Source organism: Manduca sexta, chromosome 11 (assembly GCF_014839805.1).
Source record: "Manduca sexta isolate Smith_Timp_Sample1 chromosome 11, JHU_Msex_v1.0, whole genome shotgun sequence".
Lineage (NCBI taxonomy): Eukaryota > Metazoa > Arthropoda > Insecta > Lepidoptera > Sphingidae > Manduca > Manduca sexta.
In genome coordinates this window covers 1,666,428-1,689,538 of record NC_051125.1, presented here as the reverse complement: position 1 = coordinate 1,689,538, position 23,111 = coordinate 1,666,428, and the positions used below count along the sequence as shown (strand labels likewise).

Here is a 23,111-nt window from a genome sequence, read left to right as displayed (position 1 = left end):
GCTATATTCGTTAATAGGTAGTGGAGCTAGTTTGGTTATAGGTCTTTTGAGTAACCCATTTTGAGTCTTAAGTGTGACTACTCGAACTATGTTGTCGCTGCCTGGGTGCACTTCGACTATGCGACCCATAGCCCATTTGCAGGGAGGTAAATTACTTTCCTTCACGAGGACTAGTTGTCCCGTTTTTAAATTTTCTTTAATATGTTGCCACTTATTTCGGTTTTGTAACAAATGCAGATATTCGTTTGACCAACGATCCCAGTAGTGTCGGCGCATGAGTTCAATGAGTTTCCAGTTGTTTCGGATATCTATAGATTTAAGTTCTTCCGGTTCATTAAGTGGTAATATGAGCGTTGGACACCCTGTGAGGAAAAGACCGGGCGTAAGATATTCCAAATCCTCTACATCTTCCGATAAAGGACCCAGTGGTCTGCTGTTCATGCATGCTTCGATTTGAGTAAGAAGCGTTCCAAATTGTTCGTACGTTAGCCTCTGTTGTCCGATTACCCTTTTCAGGTGTGCCTTCATGGAACGTACAGCGGCTTCCCATAAGCCTCCTGCCGATGGCCAAGATGGAGCATTAAAGTGCCATTCGATTTGAAGGTCGTTGATTTCTTTAAAGAATTCTGAAGATAACATTGTTTTGTACTGCTGGAACTCTTCAATCAATACTTTGGCTGCTCCAACGAAGTTAGTTCCATTATCCGAGTAGATATGTTTCGGAGTGCCTCTTCTTGCACACATTCTTTTCAACGCTGCTATAAAGGTTTGTGTTGATAAATCTGAAACAAGTTCGATATGCACTGCTTTTGACCACATACATATGAATATAGCTATAAAGCCTTTGCTAGTTTTTATCCCACGGCCTTTGTTTATCTTTATATCCACGTGTCCAGTAAAGTCCACGCCAGTATGTGAAAATGGCCTCGATGGAGTTATCCTGTGTTTAGGAAGATTTCCCATTAATTGTTCCGTTCTTGTGGTAGCGTAACGACGGCATCGTATGCATTGTCGCAGTGTCTTCTTGACGGTTCGATTACCGCTAATAATCCAATATTTATTTCTAGTGAAAGCCAGCGTTAATCTTGCTCCACCGTGTAATGTGCGTTTATGAGCCTTTTCAATTATGAGTTGAGTTAGTCTTCCCCGTCCTGGTATGAGAATGGGATGTTTGATTTCTTCGGGATAGCCTGAGTTTTTCAGACGGCCTCCAATGCGTAGAATTCCATGCGAGTCTAAAAAGGGGTTGAGTTTCAAAATTGTGCTTCGGTTGGGACTTATATTTTTATATTACATAAAAATACATAAAAAATTTGAACTATCAAATCTCAGATAACACATTGTAGAAATGAGATTTTTAATTTTTTGTCTATATGTATATTTTTTATAAATTTCGAGTAAATAGCTTCTAAAAATACGACTAGCGCGCAGTTTTGCAGCAGTGATTATAATTACCATAATAAAAAGTAATATGGCATGATTTCTGACAATTAATATCTAGCACATAGCCAGATCCTAAAAATATATCATGCTCATCTTCGAGGATTCATTCTACGTCAATATAGATTGAGTACTTATCATTATGTTCATAGAGTAAGTAATATACTACGTAAGAATTATGTTAGTCTCGATTAACATCGATATTCGGTACTTGATTGTGTTCTAATTTTTCATATATATTATAATTCGTTTTGGTTATGATTAATGATACTCAACTAGGCAACACTAGTGGCTATCAACTGTCAAAATAATTTTGTAAACCGTATTTAAATATTGAATTGAATTGAATTGAATTGTATTTAAATGTGATAACTCTGGTGTTAACGTGATGTAAAATCTATTAACCGTTAATAACTAAAAAAACAACAGCAAACCATCACAATGCCCCGTGTGAAAATAGACTATGTCGTCAGTTTCAGCAGCGAGGATCCTGTAAGTATGGAAGTTTTTAAGAATTTCCTTTTAATAATGTTCAACCCCTCCAGTGTATATTGATACTTTCTTTTATTTTAATTTAAGGACAACCACATCATATATGTTTAAAACATTCCAAAACATTATATGAAAGTATCAAGCTCTAATATGTATGACACTGAAGGTGCACAAAGCATTAACCACGATAAATGGAAGTTCTATAAAAATCACTCAGCACTAATATAAATAAACTATAAGTTATAATTCCAAATTCTATCGTTGCTCTACTCCACAATAAACATGCGGTCAACATAACAATGTTTTTAAAAATCTTATAGAAGTTTGTTACTCAATTTGCGTCTAATCTAACCAGAGTAAAGATGTAAGAGTTTGATTATATAAGTATGGATTAAAATGGAATAATTAATATGCAAACATATCCTATACAGAATTTTATTACAACAATAGAAGTAATGTTTGCATGTTTATCCCAGGAACGGAAGCAGATTACAATATGTGATAAAATTAAATAAATTGTTTCATTTCAAAACTGAACTTAGGTAATTATACTGCAATTGGCCTTAACGGTATTATTATTATATTAAACTCAATGGACAATGTCTAACAAATGCAAAAATCTAAATATGACTTTGTACATATGTTGACAGACCGAGCAACAAATGAACACATTGTTCTTAAATGATGAACATAACATGGAAAACAAAAAAAAATACAACTTTATAAAATAATTGTGTACTACTCAGGAGAACCCTGCCAGCAACCTGTTGGCTCGGGAGGTGAGCAAGAAGAAGTGGTTGTGTAAGACGGGCGAGTCCTCTGCCTCTGTGGTGCTGCAGCTCGCTAAAGCTGTCAAAGTAATTATATTGGGTACCATTACCATGTTGCCTTCTTAAGATTTATTTAATTATAATAAGAGTTCCCTATAAAGTATGGAAATTTCCTGAATACTTAACTTATATAAATGCTAAGGTTATAAAAGTACTAGATTGAATGTCCATTATCTTTATAAACAGTCTATTTATCAGGGTAATGGGTTCCATAACATTAAGTATATCTAAGTTTGCATGTTATTTTACTATGTTGGATATAATTTGTGTAAAACAATAATACAAATCAATTCCTAGATTTCAGCAGTCCACATTGGAGCATACAATGCAGCAACTGTTGAAGTGCTAGTAGGACGCTCAGAGAAACCAGATGAACCATTCCAGGTGTTTATTATATCTTTTAACTTTATCATAGTTAATGCACATTGTCATTGTTCTGGATGTCATTCAAGGTGATGTGAGATTGATATTGATGTAGGGTGGTAGTAGTGAATATGTAAAGCAGCAGTAATGTGTGTTGTGGCGGCAGGTGCTGTTGCCGAGCAGCGTGTTCGTGAGCGCGGGCGAGGCGCGGCGCGGCGCGGCGGAGCGTGGCGCGGCGGAGCGCGTGCGCTCGTTCGGCGCCGCGCAGCTCGCCGCGCACGCCGCGCAGCGCTGGGACCGCCTGCGCCTCGTCTGCACACAGCCATATAACAAACACTGCCAGGTCATCCTCTACATATCTACTTTAACGTTTTAAGGTTATACTATGCTGCAGTAAACGGGTTTGTAGTATATTATAATTCAATCAAAACAGTACTGAATAACTACTATACACAATACTGCAAAATGTGGTAATTTATCAAGATTACTATCATAGTAATCTTGATAAATTACCACATTTTGCAGTGCATGTATTTCATAATAAGACACTGTTATCATTTACAATTTGGCTGTTAACTTATTTACGATATTTATTTCAGTATGGCATATCTTTCATCCATTTGGACGAGCCTGAAGACTCTAACGACGTGGTTTCGAGTGTGACATCAGCAGTGCCTCCGCGCCTCTTTGTCGTGGACTCCACACCGGGTTCCTCGGACGAGGAGGAGTTCCGACCCGGGGAACTGTTCGCCAAACATGTGCAGCACGCCAGCACCAAACATACCAACACAGGTGACACTCATATAATAATGTGGAGTATAGATTCTGTGGAGTAGCCAATGTGCAGGATTTAAAAATGTCCAAGTAATACCCAGAATATTGTTCTTAACTTGAATAATAACGAGAGTAGGTACAATAAAAGTTTTTTTACAATTATAAATATTTAACAGTGTCTTCAAAGGCAATTTCATGTGTATTTAAACACTGTTAACACTTAATTACTATTTAAAGAACTCCTTGCGTTTAGAAACTCAAATAAGACAAGCGTCGTCGCAAGCGTTGAAGCACTTGTCAGACAGCGCGTCGCGCCTCACCAAGACGCCGATCTCGAAGCAGGCGGCGAGCCCGCCCGCGCCCGCGCACGCGCACCGCGACCGCCTGCTGCACACACACAAGCAACGCAAGGACGAACGAAACAAACTAAATGTCAGTTATCAACAAACACGCATCACGAGCTTAGCCCAGAAGAGCTACGCAACGGCGGAACCGGGCGCCCACATGTCGCATGCATGATAGCGAATTAGCCTATCACTATAGCGGGCACAAATTCCACACTCTAGGCATATACTGAGCAGAAAAAACTAATATCCCTTTGCCCGACCTGGAATAGACCCTGGGACCTCATTGCGCTGGTTGTACCATCCACGCAATACAACTACGCCACTAAAGGAGTCTGTTATTAATAACATATTTATTTATTTTTTGAATAAGGATTGCTAATGGATAGCCTAGTTGGGTGTGGAAAGGACTGCCAAGACGAATGTCCGCAGGTTCAAATCCCAAGGGCACACACCTCTGACTTTTCTAAAATCATGTGTGTATTCTTTGTGAATTTATCATTCGCTTTAACGGTGAAGGAAAACATCGTGAGGAAACCTGCACATCTGAGAAGTTCTCTATATGAATTTCAAAGGTGTGTGAAGTCTACCAATCCGCACTAGGCCAGCGTGGTGGACTAAGGCCTAATTCCTCTCAGTAGCAGGGGAGGCCCGTGCTCAGCAGTGGGCAAGTATATAATACAGGGCTAATATTATTATTTATTATTATCGCTGACGGAATTTACAATAATTCTTATAATATCTACACATATTTATAGCTATAATCGCTTACGTAAATGTAACTCTAGTTATAAGCAATCACAGCATGATCATCTTTAAGACAATAGAAAGTGCTCAAGTACTTATTCTATCAATTGTACACTAACAGATAACTCTATTACAATACTTAAAAAAGAAATAAAAACTATTTAAATGTAACAATTTGCGATAGAGTAAACAACATATAATCTATATCTATACTATTATATAAAGCTGAAGAGTTTGTTTGTTTGTTTGAACGCGCTAATCTCAGGAACTACCGATCCAAACTGAAAAAATCTTTTTGTGTTGGATAGCCCTTTGTTCGTGGAGTGCTATAGGCTATATATCATCACGCTATGACCAATAGGAGCAGAGCAGTAATGGCTAATCTCAGAAACTAGGAGTTTGAACTGAATAATTATTTTTGTGTTGGATAGCCCTTTGTTCCTGGAATGCTATAGGCTATATATATCATCACGCTATGCCCAATAGGAGCGGAGCAGTAATGGCTAATTTCAGGAAATACTTATCAGTTTGAAATGAAAAAATATTTTTTGTGTTGGATAGCCCTTTGTTCCTGGAGTGCTATAGGTTATATATCGTCACGCTATGGCCAATAGGAGCGGAGCAGTAATGAAACATGTTGCAAAAACGGGGAAAATTTATTAGTTTTGAGAGCTTCTGTTGCGTGCGCTGCGTAAACGGTTAAAGTTATGCAACAATAATGTATGACGGGATTGTTCCTCTTAAAAAGTTCTACAAAAATATATCATAAAACAAAGTCCCCCGCTGCATCGGTCTACACGAACGTGTTAAACTCAAAAACTACCCAACGTATTAGGATAAAATTTGGTATGGAGACAGTTTGAAACCCTGGGAAGAACATAGGCTCCCGGGAAAATATATAGCGTGACTTTTATAACGGAAAACTTTAGCTCGAAAAACTTTATAACGCGGGCGGAGCCGCGGGCAAAGGCTAGTTAAATAATATCGATGTAATATTTCTGGTTGCGCCATATTTCTAATTCATTCTTTATAAATTTTAACTTCGCATTTCCGGTCGCGTCAATCCAAATAGTTTTGTTATTAATGATTTGGTGACACGACACGTGCACTTCCTTACCGCATCCCTTTCCCGCTCATACCTTTCCAGCGAGCGAGAGCGAGAGCGAGAGCGCTTCGCTCGGAAACGTTCCGCGAGCGCGCCGCACGGCTGCGGGTGCAACACTCTCGTTCGCGCTCCGCAAACAAATGGACACGATGACGTCGGAGCATAATTCATTGAAAATTATCGGTCTGTGGTGCTTTTTCCTTAATTAACTTCGTGTGAGTGTGCATATCATAGATAGGGAGTGAAGTTTAGTATAAGTGGTCGTCGCCAGCATCATCCCGCCGAACCGCCGCCGCAGACGCCGTAAGGTACTGTGCTCCCATCCTCTTTGAGTTGCCTATATTTTCATTTCTATCCCGCAGGCAGCTCTAGTCCTACAAGTGCGTGTCGTGTCCAGGTACATATTTTTCCTCCGCAAAATACAGTCCATTAATTTTTTAAAGTAAAGAACAGCGCCTCCAATTTCAAATATACAACAACATAATAAATATTTTAGCCCCTGCTCGCGGCTTCGCCCGCGTGAAGGATTTTTCCAGGATACATTTTTTTTCCTACTTACTTGTTATATATCGTATTATGGCCAAAATACACAAAATCATTATAAATTGCAGCCTATGTGCTATTCTGATGTATAAACAATATAACTGTAGTTTCATCCAAATCCGTCATGTAGTTTTTTCGTGAAAGAGGAATAAACATACATACATATATCATTACAAATTTTCGCATTTATAATATTAGGATTATTATCGGCGACAATATATTGAAAACAATATAGTACCTATATGATATTGATATTACACATATAATTTTAAATTCATTTCCTTGTTCCGTTTACTGTGTTGTTATGCAGTATGCGATTTTGGTTATCGGTGTAGGAAACGCGATTTGGACGTTTAACCGATTTTAAAAGCAGGAACCAACCAAGCAATTATTTTATCTTGTTGTGCGATTTATATATTTAAAAATAAAATAAAATGCTTTATTCATCACATTGTCGAACATAGTTGCTTTTGTGATAAGTCAAGGTACATGAGAATATTTTATGACTACTCAAATAAAGTCGTTTATATAAATAAAGACATTTTAAATTGTGGATAAAATAAATAAAAGTCTAAAAAGTAAACAAAGGAGCCAGCTCGGGCTCGGGCAGGAAAGAAGAAATAAAATGATGTAAATAATCTTAATAAAGATAAAGGGAGGAACGCATCGTGATCCACACTGGTGAGAACGATAAAAGCCTTAACCTAGCTAACCTACCAGCCTTTCACTAGCTACCTAAGCATTTAATTTGCTATTAAACTAAAATAAGAAACAATATAATTAATCATATTATAAAACGCTTAATGTGTAGCTCAGGGTTTATATGTTTCATGTTACAGCTAGACCCCACTAAACAAATGGCCGATAAGAACAAAGACAAGACAGAAACGAGTACGAAAGCGAAGGACGGCAATAAACGGGACGAGAACGGTCGAAGCTCGAGCGACGAGCCGCCGAAGGACAGCACCGCCCTTCACAAACGGAGAGATAGCAACAGCCGCGACACCGCGCGTGACACTGACAGCGCACACAACTCGACCAACAAGCGGGACAGTGTCGGTCACAAACGCGACAACGCCGCTGTCAGAGGCGGCACCGACACGCACTCGCACCCTCGCTCGAGGCATGACAAGCGTGACGACACTCGCGGGAAAAGACCACGAGAAACTAAAGACCGCGCGCCAACAGATGATGACGGTAACATTGTGATTTATAACTCTTGCTCGTAGTACGCTCGCATGTTTCTCATAGCCATGACAACCAGTAGTTAAGACTTTAAATAACGCCATTGTCTTGAGCAATGTCCTTGGGCACTGTACTATAACGCTCACTAGATGGTATTGTTTATTTACGTTTGAAAATATTATGGTAGGAAACTATTGGTTAAATCGAGCCAAGGAATCGTTTGTTAACATAATTTATCGCTTTTAGTTGTAATAGCTATACTTAATTATTATACAGGTTAATTCATTGAAACTTTCGGTGCCGGATGCGTATATTATACAGGTTAAAATTTAGAATCTTGTAACAAAACTGGATTTAATCGTACTCGCTGATTATAAACTCGACATTCTCAAATTGCGCCACAGTAAGTTTTTCGTAACAAAATTATTCAAAAAAAAAATTTAATAAAGCGGCGTTCCGTTACTGTGGTATTTCAGTATATTTGTTGTCATGAAAACACTTTTTATGCTGTATGATAGAGAATATTTTCGCCTTTCTAAAAGGGAAAATGGATGCATAACAAGTTTTGACAATTAAACACAAGTTTTTCGATTTTCTGCGTATTTAATTATGGATTTTAGCTATATAAAAATTAAAAAAACCGTTTCGAAAATAAAATACGTTCTAAGCTCTAGAATGGTTTTGTTATAAGAGAAAACAAAAACGAACCCAATCAGTGCCTGTTTAAACATAAAATCATATTATAATATTATAAATCACAGTCTAGTACTATATGCTGTCGGGCCAATTACTGCATAATATATGAAAAAGAACATTTTATAGTTTTCTTTTTTATAATTTCTTAAAATGTTACTTATTTTTGCCCTTTTTTCCTTGCCGTTAGATGTATACCTCATATTTAATATGTAAACTGTCAGGCAAACTGACTTCTGCAAGTTATGGAGCTTGCAGAGCTTGTAGCAAGTCGCATTTGTATGAAATTATTAAAATATTTTCGCTCGGGTAAATGCGTCTGCGAGTTCTCGCGCAATATATTATATAGAAAAACCGAGTGACAAAATATACATAGTTACCTTAATATTCTAGTGTGGAATGCTAAGGCATTGAATATAAATTAGACGAGGTTTAAATCATGGTTAATTTTCTTAAATTATAGTTTTTGTTTTAAGTTTATAACAAAATGTACATATGTATTATTTTAGAACGTTTTATATGACTTCATAAATAACATACACATTCCAGATAATACATAACATCAACATCAGTTGGCAAAAGCGCCTGACTGCATGTTGCGGCAAAAGTTCCCGTTACTATAAGCTGTTGTTTTAGTAGGCGTTTTCAATATTAATTTAGTACATATTTTTTATATACAATGATATTTTAAAAGAAAAGACCCGATATGTATTTTAAACGAAGTAGTTATTAATCCAGAGTATAGTAAAATCAAATAAATAACACAGAGATAGAAATGTTAACGATGTACAATACATGGTTTTAAAGTATTTTTGGATGATTGTATTGTGTTTAATAAAAAAAATTTGCCACCGTGCACAAGACCATAGGGCAAACTACTATTTCCTGCAAAATATTTAAGAAGAATATCTATGTTATTTTATTCTCGATGCTTAAAGTGGGCATAAAATTAACTTAACCTCTTCTTAGTGTTCGCCTGCATTAAATTGATGAAATATAATTTTGCTCTCAGACCCAACGGCTTCGGCTATGTTATTCGATTATTCAATCAATCTGTTTCTTCTTGTACATCAACGCCGCCGTTTTCATAAATGATCCCATGGAATTTTTGCATCGATCACATAAATAGACGAATCAGAATAAAGGTTATTTTCCATGTATATATATAATTTATTGGGACTGGTTTCTTATTGGAATCGTTTATAGAATTCGCAATATAAATGCATGGTATTTGTTTGCGTACGCCAGAGCGCGTGGGTCCGCGCTGCGCCCAGCCCCTGCGCGGCGTGGTGTTCGCGCTGAGCGGGTACGAGAACCCCGAGCGCGGCGCGCTGCGCGACACGGCCGTGCGCCTCGGCGCACGCTACGAGCGCCACTGGACGCCGCGCTGCACGCACCTCGTGTCTGTACCGCTGTCGGGTGTTACCGACTATAATACTCCATTTGTATCATTTTGTCTTATAGATTAAATTATCCCAATTATAAATCATTCACCATTATCATATTATGCAAGGTAAACAAAATCTAAAGACATATGTACACAAGTGTATATGTCGATCGCTCACTGATACCTACTACTTCAGCCGACCGTTACAAGCATTCTCTTCCTCACCCCGCGGCCCCGCACAAGTCCCGCTCGTTCCTTGCGGCGGTGCGTGCGGCGTGCTTGATCTATCAATTCCGCGTGAATTTTCATTATCATTATTTTTACATCAAAATTTAATTAGGGTGTTTCAGCTTCATAATAGACAAGTGTTTTATGGTAGTAGGCAGTAAGATTGTAACGTGGTGCGGCGCGTGGTGTGCAGATGCGCGTTCCCGAACACGCCGAAGCTGAAGCAGTTGCGCGCGGAGGCGGGCGGCGCGGCGCCGGCGGTGCGCGGCGCGTGGCTGCGGCAGTGCGCGGCGCGCGCGCGGCGGCTGCCGTGGCGCTGGTTCGCCACCGAGCCGCAGCACCGCCGCGCGCCGCCCGACCTCTCCGCGCTCTCCACCCTCTCCGGCGACTCCGACCTCTCCAGCGGTCAGTGACAACGCACGGCACGGCAGGCGCCCATCATCAAAACATTATAAACACTATTTTTTATCATTTTTATTATAGTAAACAACTACACAAAAAATAGTCATAATCACCAGAATTTCTAAAAACTGACACTTCCCACTTTATTTATAATACTTACATCTAAATGTCAACTTTTATGATTTGATAGAGATCGTAGGAAAACGCCATTACCGACTCCGTCTGGGTCATTTTTAGGGGAGGCCTATATACAGCGGCGGACTTCATGAGCCTGATAATGATGATGAAATGATAACTTTCAGAATGTGATACGGATGACGAGATCCAAGACGTACTCCAAAATCAAAAGAAACAGCGGCGCCACTCGCCTGAGCAGACTCTACCTGATACCGCCGCCACCGACAACGGCCGCGCCGATGATGACGACACCGACGCGGACGCAGTTCTGAACGACTCTGACGTCATGTTCGTGAAGGACGAACGTTACCGCGGACAAGTGACTGTTGAGGACTCGGACAGTGAAGAAACCGTCTGTGACGAGGAACCAAAATCTAAGAAAGAAGAGGTGAGCATGGAGACCCCGCAGACACATCTGTACATCGCGATGACAAATATTCAGTTCCTTCCTGTCCAACATGGTTGTTTTGTATGTGATATCTTTAATAGATCCAGGTTTATTTCTAACAGGCAAAAGTGCGAGTGTATCTCCCACAAAACAAGGCTATTTATTTCAGATAATAATAATATCAACCCTGAATTATATACTGCCCCCTGCTGGGCACGGGCCTCCTCTACTATTGAGACGGTTTTGGCCTTAGTACACCACGCTGGCCCAGTGCAGATTGGAAAACCCTAATTCCTATAGAGAATTTCTCGGGTATGCAGGTTTCCTCACGATGTTTTCCTTCATCGTTAAAGCAAGCGATAATTCACAAGGAATACACACATAACTTTAGAAAGGTGTGTGTGATGTGTGTCCTTGGGATTTGAACCTGCAGGCATACATCTCGACAGACCGTCCCACACGCAACTAGGCTATCGCCACGATATTTCAGATAGATGAAAACAAATCCTTGCCGAACTTCTTCGACGGATACACATTCGCGATCGACGCCCGCGAGTCCCGCGGCGACGACGCCGACCTCGTGCGCAGATACGTGCGCGCCTACGGGGGAGTCGTCGTGGACGTGAGTGTCTACAACTGCACTTTTTTATTTATACGATATGAGGCATACCACGTGAAGCGGGCACGCAAAAAAAATCGATGTCTCAGATTTTCGTAATAATTGATTATGTTATACCTGTATGTGTCCTCGATCCAGATACAAAATATTTTTAAAGTATAAAGTCTGGTTAGCGACTCAAAAGGACTTTGAAGTTTTGACTGGCCGGCTGGTATACGCCACTTCGAATCCCAATATCAAGCTTTAAAATAAAAAATTGACTGCCTCGGTGGCGTAGTTGTATTGCACGTCCGGTACAATAGCGCTCTGAGGTCCTGGGTTCGAATCCCGGGTCGGGCAAAGTGATATTTAGGTTTTTCTGCTCGGTATCAGCCCGGAGTCTGGAATTTGTGCCCGATATGGCGATAGGCTCGCCCCCTATCACATCATGGGACGGAACATACTTGGCGAAAAGTGGGTGCCCTAGTTGCGCCTCTGCATACCCCTTCGGGGATAAAATGCGTGATGTTATGTTATGTATGTAAAATTAAAATAATAAAGCCATGAAATAAATACCTCATTTAATGAGCTTTTTTATTGTATTTTTGGAAATTGAAAAAAAAAATTTTTTTTCTTCGAAAAAAATATGTTTTAAAGTTTCAAACTGTAATTTCACAAAGTTGGCATATTTATATATTTTTTTTTTTTTTTTCTAAAAATAGCTACTTTTATTTAGATAATCCCTGCGAACTTTCATAATGGACTGAGAAGTCGTTTAGGAGCTAGACCGGCTACAGTGCCGAAGCGCAGCGGTCGCCAGAAAGAGCGAAGTAGTAAAAACTTTGAATTAAACTATATACTTTAGATCAGAGTATTTTATCATGTTTTGCATTGCTCTCAGGATTCAATTATAACTGATTATGATATAAAAAAATATATTTATATTGCGGACGGTGCATAATAAATAACATTTTAAAAAGATTTAATTGTATTAACTTGTTCTATTTCAAACTTAGTGAAATTCAAGTTTGAAACTTTAAAACATTTTTTTTTTTTTTTGGAGAAATAAAAATATTTTTTCAATTTCCAAAAATACAATAAAAAAGCTCATTAAGGGGTTAAGATATGTAAAACTCAATTTTATGTCCACTTTGGGCGTCCTGCAAAAAATAATGTAAGCATTCTTTGGAAATATTTTTCAAGAAATAAGTAGTTTGGCTTATGGTCTTTTGCACAGCGGCGTATCTTTTTATTAAACACGATACCGTGAATAAAATCATAATATCTGCCAAACATCGCTCAACGGTAAGAATTTTACATCGTTAACATTTCGATATCTCTCTTATTTACTTGAGTTAACTATATTCTGAAATAATACTATACCCTATTTTTAAATACACTCATCTTATTTTTTTTAATACCGTTATATATAACGAAATATTAATTTATTTTTAAAAACGCCTACTCAAACAACAGCTTATAGTAACAGGAATATTTGCAGTTACGCGCAATCAGGCGCTCTCACAAATTGATGTCGCCATCATTTCATCTAGGATGTGTATATTATGTACTAAGTAACATAAAATATTCTAAAATGCTGTATACACTCTATGTAAAATTAAAAAACATAAATAAGAACTAAAAAATATTAACATGTGATTTGAACTTCATCTAATTTATATTAAATGCCTTATCCTTCCATACAAACTTTGTTTTTGACAAACTACAATATTTTTAGGCAACTATGTATATTTTGTCACTCGGTTACTAAGAGTAATTTTCGGTGTTGCGATATATTACAATAATTGGAATTTGGGTATGGGTGGATGTTTGAATTATTTTATTACAAATATTGATATTATAGATCAATGGTCACTAGACAGAAAAATATGTTAGATTTGGTATTGCTGGCCACCATTTTGAATATTATTATTTTGGGCTCCGTTTTAAAGTCGATACCTGGACATGTTTTGGACCACAAAACGAGTCTAGTACACACTAGAGCCGATTTTAGACTAGCAAGTTTTCGCAGTACTTACTATATTGCACAAGAACTTTTAGACACGTTTATCTTAGCGGAAATATTTTTATAATTTTTACAAATGTGATTTTTAATTTGGTATGGAGACAGTTTGAGACCCTGGGAAGAATATAGGTTCCCGGGAAAATATACAGCGTAACTATTATAACGGAAAACTTAAGCCCGAAAAACTTTAAACGCTCAAGGGCACTGGCCCCACTTCCATTCTTAGATGAAGTATTTATTTCATGGCTTTATTTATTTTAATTTAAAAACTTGATATTGGGATTCGAAGTGGCGTATACCAGCCGGCCAGTCAAAACTTTAAAGTCCTTTTGAGTCGCTAACCAGACTTTATACTTTAATGATATTTTGTATCTGGATCGAGGACACATACATAATCAAATATTACGAAAATCTGAGACATCGAATTTTTTTGCGTGCCCGCTTCACGTGGTATGCCTCATATGTAATGGTGTATTTGAATTTTGACAATAAACCGACATTACAATATCTGCAGGGAGAGGCGGACTACGTGGTGTGTGTGTCGGGGCGGACGGAGATGGGTAGTGTGGGTCGTTTGGGCGGGCGTGTAGTGTCGCCGTCCTGGGTGTGGGCCTGCCACCGATGCCGCTCGCTGCTGCCGCCCAACTGATCCATAAATAAAACAATTGCAAACAATTCACACCGTTTATTATTGTTGTCTGACAGCGCACTAGTGCGGCCACGTGCCCCGGCTGTGGTGCCATTCGCCAATTTTATATAAAGAAATATTAAGTGTTGAGCATGTGGTTGGTAACTATTACATATAATATTTATTAGTCTTATAATAATTAATGTGAATTTTCTGAATTTTGAGAGAAAAATCAAGGTATGCCATTTTATTAGCCAGCTGCGTCCAACCGAGTTATGGCTATGGCCTACACTAGTGAGCAATTGCTTTTATAGATCTCCGGCGCAACACTCGAGGTGTCGCCGGTGAGGGGATGGAGGCTTGCGGTAGAGCAGGGTGGACGGCGGGCGCGCCTCACTGCGACGTGAGCAGCGTCAACTTCTCGTTCAGCTGGAGCTGCGTCTTGATCAGCTGTGCCAGGGTCACCACCTGCGGCAAATTAACTCGTATTACTGATATAATATCGTGTCACACCACACAAGCGAGGGGACCTAAGACAAAATATATAAATCAAGATTTTATCACCGTTTATGCTTTTTGTTTTACTTCCGCCGTTTCGAAGATTTTACAACTCTTTATGGTCATGGTCTGGACTGAGGTGTTGGTCATTTCAAATATCATATTTACTATATGTACCTTGCATTTTACAAATACACAATTTAAAAAAAAATTGCTGCTGAGGGTCCCATCATTGCAGAATGAGCTTGCAGTGTCTTGAAGTCTGGCAGCCAGTCTTTTGAGTTCCAATTCAATTAAATGTTTAACAGGATCCCAGGCGTGTGCAAGCTTCGAACTATCTTTTGCATTGATTGAGAATCCGCGGTCTTTAGCAAAAATTTGTGGCCATGTGCTACTAATGAAATTCAACTGAAGCATGCTTCAGGATATAGAAAATTTTGTTGGTGACTCTTTTTACAAATATGATAATACAACCAGAACACTAGTTTTCAAAGCGTTTCGGAGAGTAACATAAAAACCAAAACCGCGGTAAAATCCCGAAATCTAGTATTATTTTGATGCAAGGCAACATGTTTGAGACTCGCATATCAGCCTTGTGGCTGAGTGATAAAATAGACTCACTACATGATAAATAAAAATTGAGCAATTTCTATGATAACACATGGATAAAAAATAATGTTGAGGAATATTTTGGGTATGCAGAGTTGTTTTGGAATTGTAGTTGGTAGTGTGAAGAGGCGGAGAGGGTACCATGAGCAGGTCCTTGACGCTGGAGGCGAAGGCGTCGGCGAAGGTGTCGGCGGAGAGGTTGGGCACGGAGTTGACGAGCTCGAGCAGCTGGCGCCCCGCCGCGTTGTTGGGCTCCACGCGCTCCGCCAGCACGTCCTCCACGTACTGCAGCACCTGCGCACACACCTCTACAGGACACCGCACCAGCGCACCAGGCACAGTCAGTCACAAACAGGAGTCGGCCACTTGTTACCTTTATATTTCTATATAACGTAATTGTTTCATTTCGTATATGAACTAAATTACCACCACATTTGTTCCCACCTTTTTCTTAGTCAAATTTAATTTCTAATTTCAAACCAGCTTGTGGCACTGTGTAAGACAAGACATTTAGTCAAAGTGAAAAATTTTATTACTATTTATTTATTTATTTTTGCTTTCCATCATATGGAGTTACTCTTATTTTGGCCACCTGGATAATATATGTAGACCATTAAAATCTCTTTCCCAACACGAAATTGCCACATCAGTAGTACCAAACATATTTCTTTTCTTGTAATGTGAAGTCTAAAATTAAACAGATCTACAAAAGTAAACAGATTTACTGGTTGGCAATTATATATGTATGTCTTAAACTAGGATATCTGAATGTAATTCATGACTGGTGCCAACATGTGACTGGTCAATTAAGTAATTAAATAACAAATACAGAATTTGCAAGCAGCGCAGGATTCTGAAATAGAAATGATACAGAAAGTTCTATAGCTTCTGTGTTGCACCCCTTTAGTACACAGAGGACTTTTCAAAGCTATCGAGAGTAGGGGTAACCGAATATAACTATCTGAGATCTGAGATGTGACTAGGAAACATAAGATGTTTAACTCTAAAATTATGTGTTTCATGCCAAGGATACAACATACTTTATAATTTATTTTGTACCTGATCTAGTAATGAGGACAGTTTGGAGGCGGCCTCAGCGACCTGCGCCAGGTCTAACATGGGCTGGACTTGTCGCGACCGACCTCCTGGACCCATAGTCTTTTGGCACAACTGGAGACCCACAATCTGGAAACATATCCAAATATTAGAAAAAGGCATAAACAGTACATTATCTATAAGTATTATGATGATTAATAAACTTTTCTGTGGCTATCAGTGGCGAAGCGTCCATACAAGCCGATTCCTACCGGGTTACCTTTGTAAATTAACCAAAAATAATAAAAGAAAAACACAATATAACTAGAATAAAAATAGTATATTCAAACAAGTCATCTTATATTTATTAAATTAAATCAATACTTCAATGATATTTGTCGTTCATATCAATTCGTTAAATCGTAACTCGCGCGCAGTGCTCGCGCCTATAGTGTTCCAAGTGAACCCGCAGGGCTATTACGTAATTTGCAATAGCAAAGCGATCGCAAAAATTGTACAATTTTTGCTTTCAAATGGCTAAAAACGTCAAATTCGTATTACCTAAGAGCAAAAACAAAGCGATAGCAAAGCAAACGGTTTTTAACACAGTGCTGCCTCTGTCGAACAATCGGTAAAGTAAAACAGCATTCAATCTCTATAGACACAGCAGATTTTGGTATTACGTATGAGTTTTAAGAGCGATCGAATAGCAATCAGCGAACAAATACAACTGTCAAATAGCAAATGGTAAATCATTGATTGTTGGTCGATCGCTCGCTGATCGCTCAGTTCGTAACGCTGTTTATTAATAGTTTTAAGTTGATTATTAAGGGTTTTTGTTTCAATTTGTGCCTATTTGGATATGGCTAGTGTATTTTTATTGTTAGAAGCTATGAATGGGGAAACTAGAAAAGCGTAAGACATCTACTTTGCGGCGCAATCTTCGGGATGATGCCGAAGCTTTGGATCTGCCTAATAATTAAATCCCAAGAATTGTGCGATGAATTAAGGCCTTATAAGTCGCAAACACGCAGGAGAAATAAAAATTTGTGTTGAGTGTAAAGTGAGTAAAGCTATTTTATTATTTCTGCTCCTATATACATTGTCTAAAAATTTATAAATAGTCTTTACGATTACATTTTCCATAACAGGTGCTAACAGTACTCTCCTTCACTATAGGCTCATATCAAAAACCTGCAGGTATGAGCTAGTCACATGTTCTGAGCCAAGCTAATGTGTCAAATTTAGTAAATAAGGTGATGAAAGCTCTAAATTCGAGAGAAATTTTGATGAGATATATTTGTTTCCCTCAGTCATGGCAGCAAAGAAATAATGACATATATGGGTATGGTCCTAATTATATAAAATTGTATTTAATTTAAAGTAAAATTTACAAACTTCATTTCTTTCAGTTTTTCAAACAAATTTGGCTGTGTGGGTTGCATTGATTAACATGCTGAATATTTTTTAATGGAAAGGATTACCACGGTATAAATGTTCAAGTTGTAAGTAAAATTTTAATACATACACCTAATAATATTTAATTTTATTACTAACCATATGTATCAGAATATCTATTATGTTTTCAGATATGTTACAGTGATTCAAATATAATTAATGTGGATGCATCATTTAGTGGGATGAGTCATGATGCATATATCTGGAGAAACTGTGAAATGCAGGCTCAATTACAAAACTTACACAGTAGAGGAGAAAGGATCTGGTTATTAGGTATGTAATAATAGTTTTGATAAACATACATATTAAATTATTTAAATGTAATCTTATTGAGAAACACTTTAAATTGCAGGGGACTTGGGGCATCCATTAATAACATGGCTTTCAAATCCAATTGTGAATGCAGAAAAAGGTTCCGCAGAACATTATACCAATATTTACTACAACTTCGCCAGGAATTTGATTGAGCATTACATTGGAATATTAAAGCATGTTGGAAAGTTTGCTAGCCATAGTGTTGGATTATGATCATCATAATATGGTAGCAATAATTACCAATGCCTGTGTTGTTTTGTACATCTGCTACAGACTTAGACTGCTAGTTCCACCTTTGGCAAATATATAGAAGACAGTAATAACTAGGTGTCAGCTCCATCACAATCTGATAATAGGGAGCCTGAGGAGCTCCCATTGTTAAAGGCCCAACAACACAGAATTGTGCAATGTTTGTAGTCGACTAGGAGATAATTTGAATTTAATTTTTGTATTAAATTATTAATCAAATTCTAAACGGCATTTTTATTTATATAAAACATGCTACTGTATACATGTAAGTACTATGTACATTTTAAAAACAAAAAAATGATTTAATTAATTACTCAAATTATGTGTGAAAATCTAAGTTAATAAGATTGTTAGCACTAAGTTAATTCTGGAAATACTGAATTCATTTTTTAAATTCTATTACCAGTAGAAAGCTACATTATTCCTGAGTGAAATAAACTATATTTCAATGTGATTATTATTAATGTGAACTACACAAGAAAACATAAAATAAAAAAAAGTTAAAATGTTTGACATGTTGTGAAGTTGGCAAGGCTAGTTATTAAATAAAAATCTTTTTTTTCTTTAATATACATAATATTTATGGTAGTTTACAATATTGGAACTCTGTTTTCTACATCCCAAACAGAGCCTGTTCTCCAATGACAGATTTTTATGTCCATCTCGGAAATATCTTTTCGGTGTACTCAGACCGCTGCCAGTCAGTCAGTCAGAAGACTCCATCTATGTTTAGCAAGTCTGGTTTTGCTCTTATTAAATATCAGCCCAGTACTAAAAATAGATACACATAACATTAATTATACATACTACTTATTGGAAGATAGTTATAAAAAAATACTTATAGTAAAATATATTACCGTTTCAAATGCTCTCCAGTTTTGGAAGAACCTAAACCAATAGAGTTCAGCTTTATCGGTAGATGTTTCCACTGACTATCGAAAGTTTTCTTGAATGTGGTGCCGAGTCTATGTCTTTGGCTAAAGAATGATGTTCTTGTAAGAACTATAAAAACTCCAACAAAACCTCAAGCTGTTCTTTTGACACTCTGTTCATCTTGATATCCTAAAAAATCAAAACAAATTATTGTAATGTGACATAACACTGGGAAACAGCGTACTCCTTACACTACCTACTAACGTTTTATTTTATTGCACAAAGTTATCAAAAGTGCATGAAGTTATTTACTACTAGTTAATCTATTGTAATTTTATAATGTAACAACTTACCTTGTTTCTAAAATACATCAATGCCGTATAAAATCCAAAGTAGATTTGGTTCCATCGTCTCTTTAACGAAGTACTATTGGAAGCTTAGTTATTTTACTTGTTAACTTTCAACAATCCTTACACAATGTTTAACACATGTTTCAATGTTTCACTAACTGTTCATGGCGCACTTCATTATTTTTGTTGAAATTTAGAGTGGACTGTGTCGAATATGATTTTCATTAACACAGGGATGAAATACCAAAAAGCAATGTTTACCATTTATTTGTAACAATACAATCAGATGTTTTAAGTTTGACGTTAAATAGTTCCATTGATTGCCTTCTGATGGTTTTTGGCGCTAGTGCTCTAGCAAAAACTGCATTATATTCGCTCAGAGCGGACAGCGAGCGATAAGCAAACGAATGGTTACGTGATACCAAAATTTTAAACATTAGCAATTGATCGCTATGGCTTGGCTTTTGCTTTGCGATGTTTTCGTCGATTGCTGAATTTTACGTAATAGCCCAGCCGGCCGCGCATAGCTTTCCTCGCTATATTGTTGTCTCTTTCACACGCAGCGAGGTGTCTTTGTCTAATCTTTTGGAAGTGACGTAAAAATACATGTGTGCGTGCGTGTCTGTACTTCAGGGTAACCCGAGAATTTGCGGCTTCATGTTGAGCTATTGGCGCGAAATATTTTTAATAATTTAGAATGTATAATTAGTATTTGTGCGTTATTAATTCTTGTTGGACTCTTTTAGGTACCTATTTTCAAAATATATGATTATTTTGTAAATTTAGAGAATAGACATAATTTTAATGTTAGAAAGAAATTATTAAGGATTATGATATTTACAAGCGGCGATAGCCTAGTTGGGTGTGGAACGGACTGCCAAGACGAATGTCCGCAGGTTCAAATCCCAAGGGCACACACCTCTGACTTTTCTAAAATCATGTGTGAATTTATCGTTCGCTTTAATGGTGAAGGGAAACATCGTGAGGAAACCTGCACATCTGAGAAGTTCTCTATAGGAATTTCGAAGGTGTGTGAAGTCTACCAACCCGCACTAGGCCAGCATGGTGGACTAAGGCCTAATCCCTCTCAGCAGTAGAGGAGTCCCGTGCTCAGCAGTGGGCAAGTATATAATACAGGGCTGATATTATATGATATTTTACTGATTTTAATTTATTGTGAACAGCGTATTACATTATGTTAACTGTAGAAAAAAATATTTCGTCAGGTTCCCTTTTGAAAATTTTCACCCTTCGCCACTGGTGGCCATGTTTTGAGAATGGCTCAATTGGAATAGTATTATGAACCACCGGCTTAAAAAAAATTTACAATAAAAATTTGTTTTATTTCATTTTAAAAAGGTGATATTTCTGTAGCCCAACAATCATCCAAATACACCTACATACTCTATCAAAAGTATGCTACGAAAATAATGTAACAATGAGACCTCAGGCTCGTAGCAGGTGAGAGAGACGTCGATGGGCGTGAACATGCAGCCCTGCTTGCCGCGCGGCACGCCCAGCGCCACGCACACGTAGGCGCGCATCCCCATGCGCCCGCCCTGCAGCGACGTGTCCAGCGTGACATGCACCGGGTCGCGGCACTCGCGCGAGTAGTACTCGTGGATCACTGACGAGTGGTTTGTCACCTCATTGCCAGTCGCCCACCAGCCTAATGAACAAATATTACAAGAATGTAGACTTCTCATTTAAATATATCATACCCTACATCAGGGATGGAAAACTAATGGCCCATATCCTAGTGGTGGCAAGTGACAAAATTCGGGTATGCCAATTATTGATGTTTGTAATATTAAAAAAAAACTGTTCTACCAGAAGCAAATTATTAAAAACTGACATCAAAACACTAAGTGGTTGGTATAAAATGTATTCAAATACACAAATAATATTATGCTATATCTATTCACACAATATCAAAAAAATACTATTTGTTTTTATTTTAACAGGAAAGGTTATTGTACTGTCAGCAAAGAAATCTCCGTCAAGTAGTTGCTTATTCGAGCTGGTCATGAAACAGGCCCAATCACCCTACTTTGCAAACAAAATGCGTATAAAATTGAATACTCAAAGTTAACAATTTATACATTGTGCACTCTCTGCTAACTACAATTACAACACTATACTAAAATAAAGGCACAAGATTATTGTGGTTACAAAAGCAATCTTGTTTAAAGTATAATTGTTAACAAATTAAATTCATGCTAAAAATACTATTTTACATACAGTACACACTACACATGACAAGGGAAATCTGTTATGTATTGATTGGTGACTCACCAACAATGCTCTCTGAAGAGTTGACTCGCCTGTTGAGGTCGTACACGTCCATCGCATAGTTGAGCTCGGCCTCCACCTGGTCGGCGTGTTCCTTGTGCGGCACGCAGAAACAGTTCGTCACCTCCACCACTCCCTTGTCGCTGGTGCCTGTAACGTACATCAAAACATAACCTATATATGCCACTGCCACGACACTTACCTGTCTATCAATACGACAGGCTCCTCGCACAGAACCCGAAGTTACAGCTCCAATCTCTGTATCAAAGCTCTGTATTAAGATACCCACACTAGTAACCATCAGCACTATGTAAACACTAACCAGGAGATAAATTTCGCACATGACGTCGGAACTCGGAACACAACAAAACCGCTTTTAAAATGGACACATAAAACATAAGAAAATAATATTTACCCAGTAATGTGCCGATAACTCTGTGAGAATCAGCATTGCGCCGTTCATATGCATCTACAATTTGAAATAAAACTACGGGATGCACCTTGACACTTATGTTGAGCGCCATTTTGATTTTGAGAGAACTAAATGGTGTTGCCACTTTAACAACCTAAGTGTTTGAGGTTGTAAATTAGAATAATAATAGAGGTTGTAAATTAGACTAGACAAAAGGAAATTCACGCGGACGGAGCTGCGAGGAAAAGCTAACTAAACTATTATTTGAAGCTGAAGAGTTTGTTTGTTCGTTTGAACGCGTTAATCTCAGGAACTACCTATCGAGGATGGCTATAGGCTATATATCATTACGCTATGTCCTATGGAACCGGAGCAGTAATGAAAAATGTTGCAAAAACTGGGTAAATTTATTCCTTTTGGGAGCTTCCGTTGCGTGTGCTGCGTGAAAAATTAAAAAATACTTATTATTTATATAATAAAATAAAGAGCCCAGCCACATCTGTCTGCCTGACTAAAGGTGATAAATTCAAAAACTAGCCAACGGATTTCGATAAAATTTGGTATGGTGATAGAGACCCTGTTAAGGACTTAGACTTCTTTCTATCCCGGGAAAAATATTGCGGGATTTTTATCCCGGAATCTATATTCTATATTATTATATAAAGCTGAA

The 23,111-nt window shown here is 37.9% G+C and overlaps 2 protein-coding genes and 2 long non-coding RNA genes across 6 annotated transcripts; 2 read left to right on the top strand and 2 right to left on the bottom strand.

Annotated features, from left to right (window-relative positions):
- The first annotated feature begins 1,569 nt into the window (after positions 1 to 1,569).
- On the top strand, positions 1,570 to 14,399 carry LOC115449588 (DNA repair protein XRCC1). The gene is made up of 12 exons (XM_037437434.1): positions 1,570 to 1,932; positions 2,679 to 2,789; positions 3,060 to 3,146; positions 3,292 to 3,468; positions 3,725 to 3,917; positions 4,153 to 4,331; positions 7,478 to 7,835; positions 9,765 to 9,918; positions 10,325 to 10,536; positions 10,836 to 11,098; positions 11,589 to 11,720; positions 14,237 to 14,399. The coding sequence occupies exons 1-12, from the start codon at positions 1,882 to 1,884 to the stop codon at positions 14,369 to 14,371; spliced, it is 2,052 nt and encodes a 683-aa protein (XP_037293331.1). The 5' UTR covers positions 1,570 to 1,881; the 3' UTR covers positions 14,372 to 14,399.
- Positions 14,393 to 22,729, bottom strand: LOC115449589 (eukaryotic translation initiation factor 3 subunit F). The gene is made up of 6 exons (XM_030177452.2): positions 22,445 to 22,729; positions 22,033 to 22,179; positions 21,183 to 21,406; positions 16,517 to 16,642; positions 15,599 to 15,751; positions 14,393 to 14,818 (listed from the first exon to the last, which is right to left on the bottom strand). The coding sequence occupies exons 1-6, from the start codon at positions 22,551 to 22,553 to the stop codon at positions 14,744 to 14,746; spliced, it is 834 nt and encodes a 277-aa protein (XP_030033312.1). The 5' UTR covers positions 22,554 to 22,729; the 3' UTR covers positions 14,393 to 14,743.
- Positions 16,932 to 18,568, top strand: LOC119188992. 3 transcript variants are annotated; one of them, XR_005112197.1, is made up of 4 exons: positions 16,938 to 17,837; positions 17,905 to 17,997; positions 18,082 to 18,223; positions 18,303 to 18,568. It is a non-coding gene; the product is annotated as an uncharacterized LOC119188992 (long non-coding RNA). The 3 variants fall into 3 exon arrangements; XR_005112196.1 differs by having other exon boundaries at positions 16,932 to 17,555; positions 17,644 to 18,223; XR_005112195.1 differs by having other exon boundaries at positions 16,948 to 17,997.
- Positions 18,457 to 20,311, bottom strand: LOC119188991. Its single transcript, XR_005112194.1, has 3 exons — positions 19,741 to 20,311; positions 19,372 to 19,576; positions 18,457 to 19,285 (listed from the first exon to the last, which is right to left on the bottom strand). It is a non-coding gene; the product is annotated as an uncharacterized LOC119188991 (long non-coding RNA).
- Positions 22,730 to 23,111: the final 382 nt, after the last annotated feature.

What these genes read in the sequence shown, in the direction of transcription:
- LOC115449588 (XM_037437434.1), top strand. Translation starts at nt 1,882, where the DNA reads ATGCCCCGTGTGAAAATAGACTATGTCGTCAGTTTCAGCAGCGAGGAT. An exon ending in CGACTCCGACCTCTCCAGCG is followed by an intron (nt 10,537 to 10,835) that starts GTCAGTGACAAC and finishes GATAACTTTCAG; the next exon opens with AATGTGATACGGATGACGAG. An exon ending in ACGGGGGAGTCGTCGTGGAC is followed by an intron (nt 11,721 to 14,236) that starts GTGAGTGTCTAC and finishes CAATATCTGCAG; the next exon opens with GGAGAGGCGGACTACGTGGT.
- LOC115449589 (XM_030177452.2), bottom strand. Translation starts at nt 22,553, where the DNA reads ATGGCGCTCAACATAAGTGTCAAGGTGCATCCCGTAGTTTTATTTCAA. An exon ending in TGTCCTCATTACTAGATCAG is followed by an intron (nt 15,752 to 16,516) that starts GTACAAAATAAA and finishes GTGTGTGCGCAG; the next exon opens with GTGCTGCAGTACGTGGAGGA. An exon ending in GCGTCAAGGACCTGCTCATG is followed by an intron (nt 14,819 to 15,598) that starts GTACCCTCTCCG and finishes AATTTGCCGCAG; the next exon opens with GTGGTGACCCTGGCACAGCT.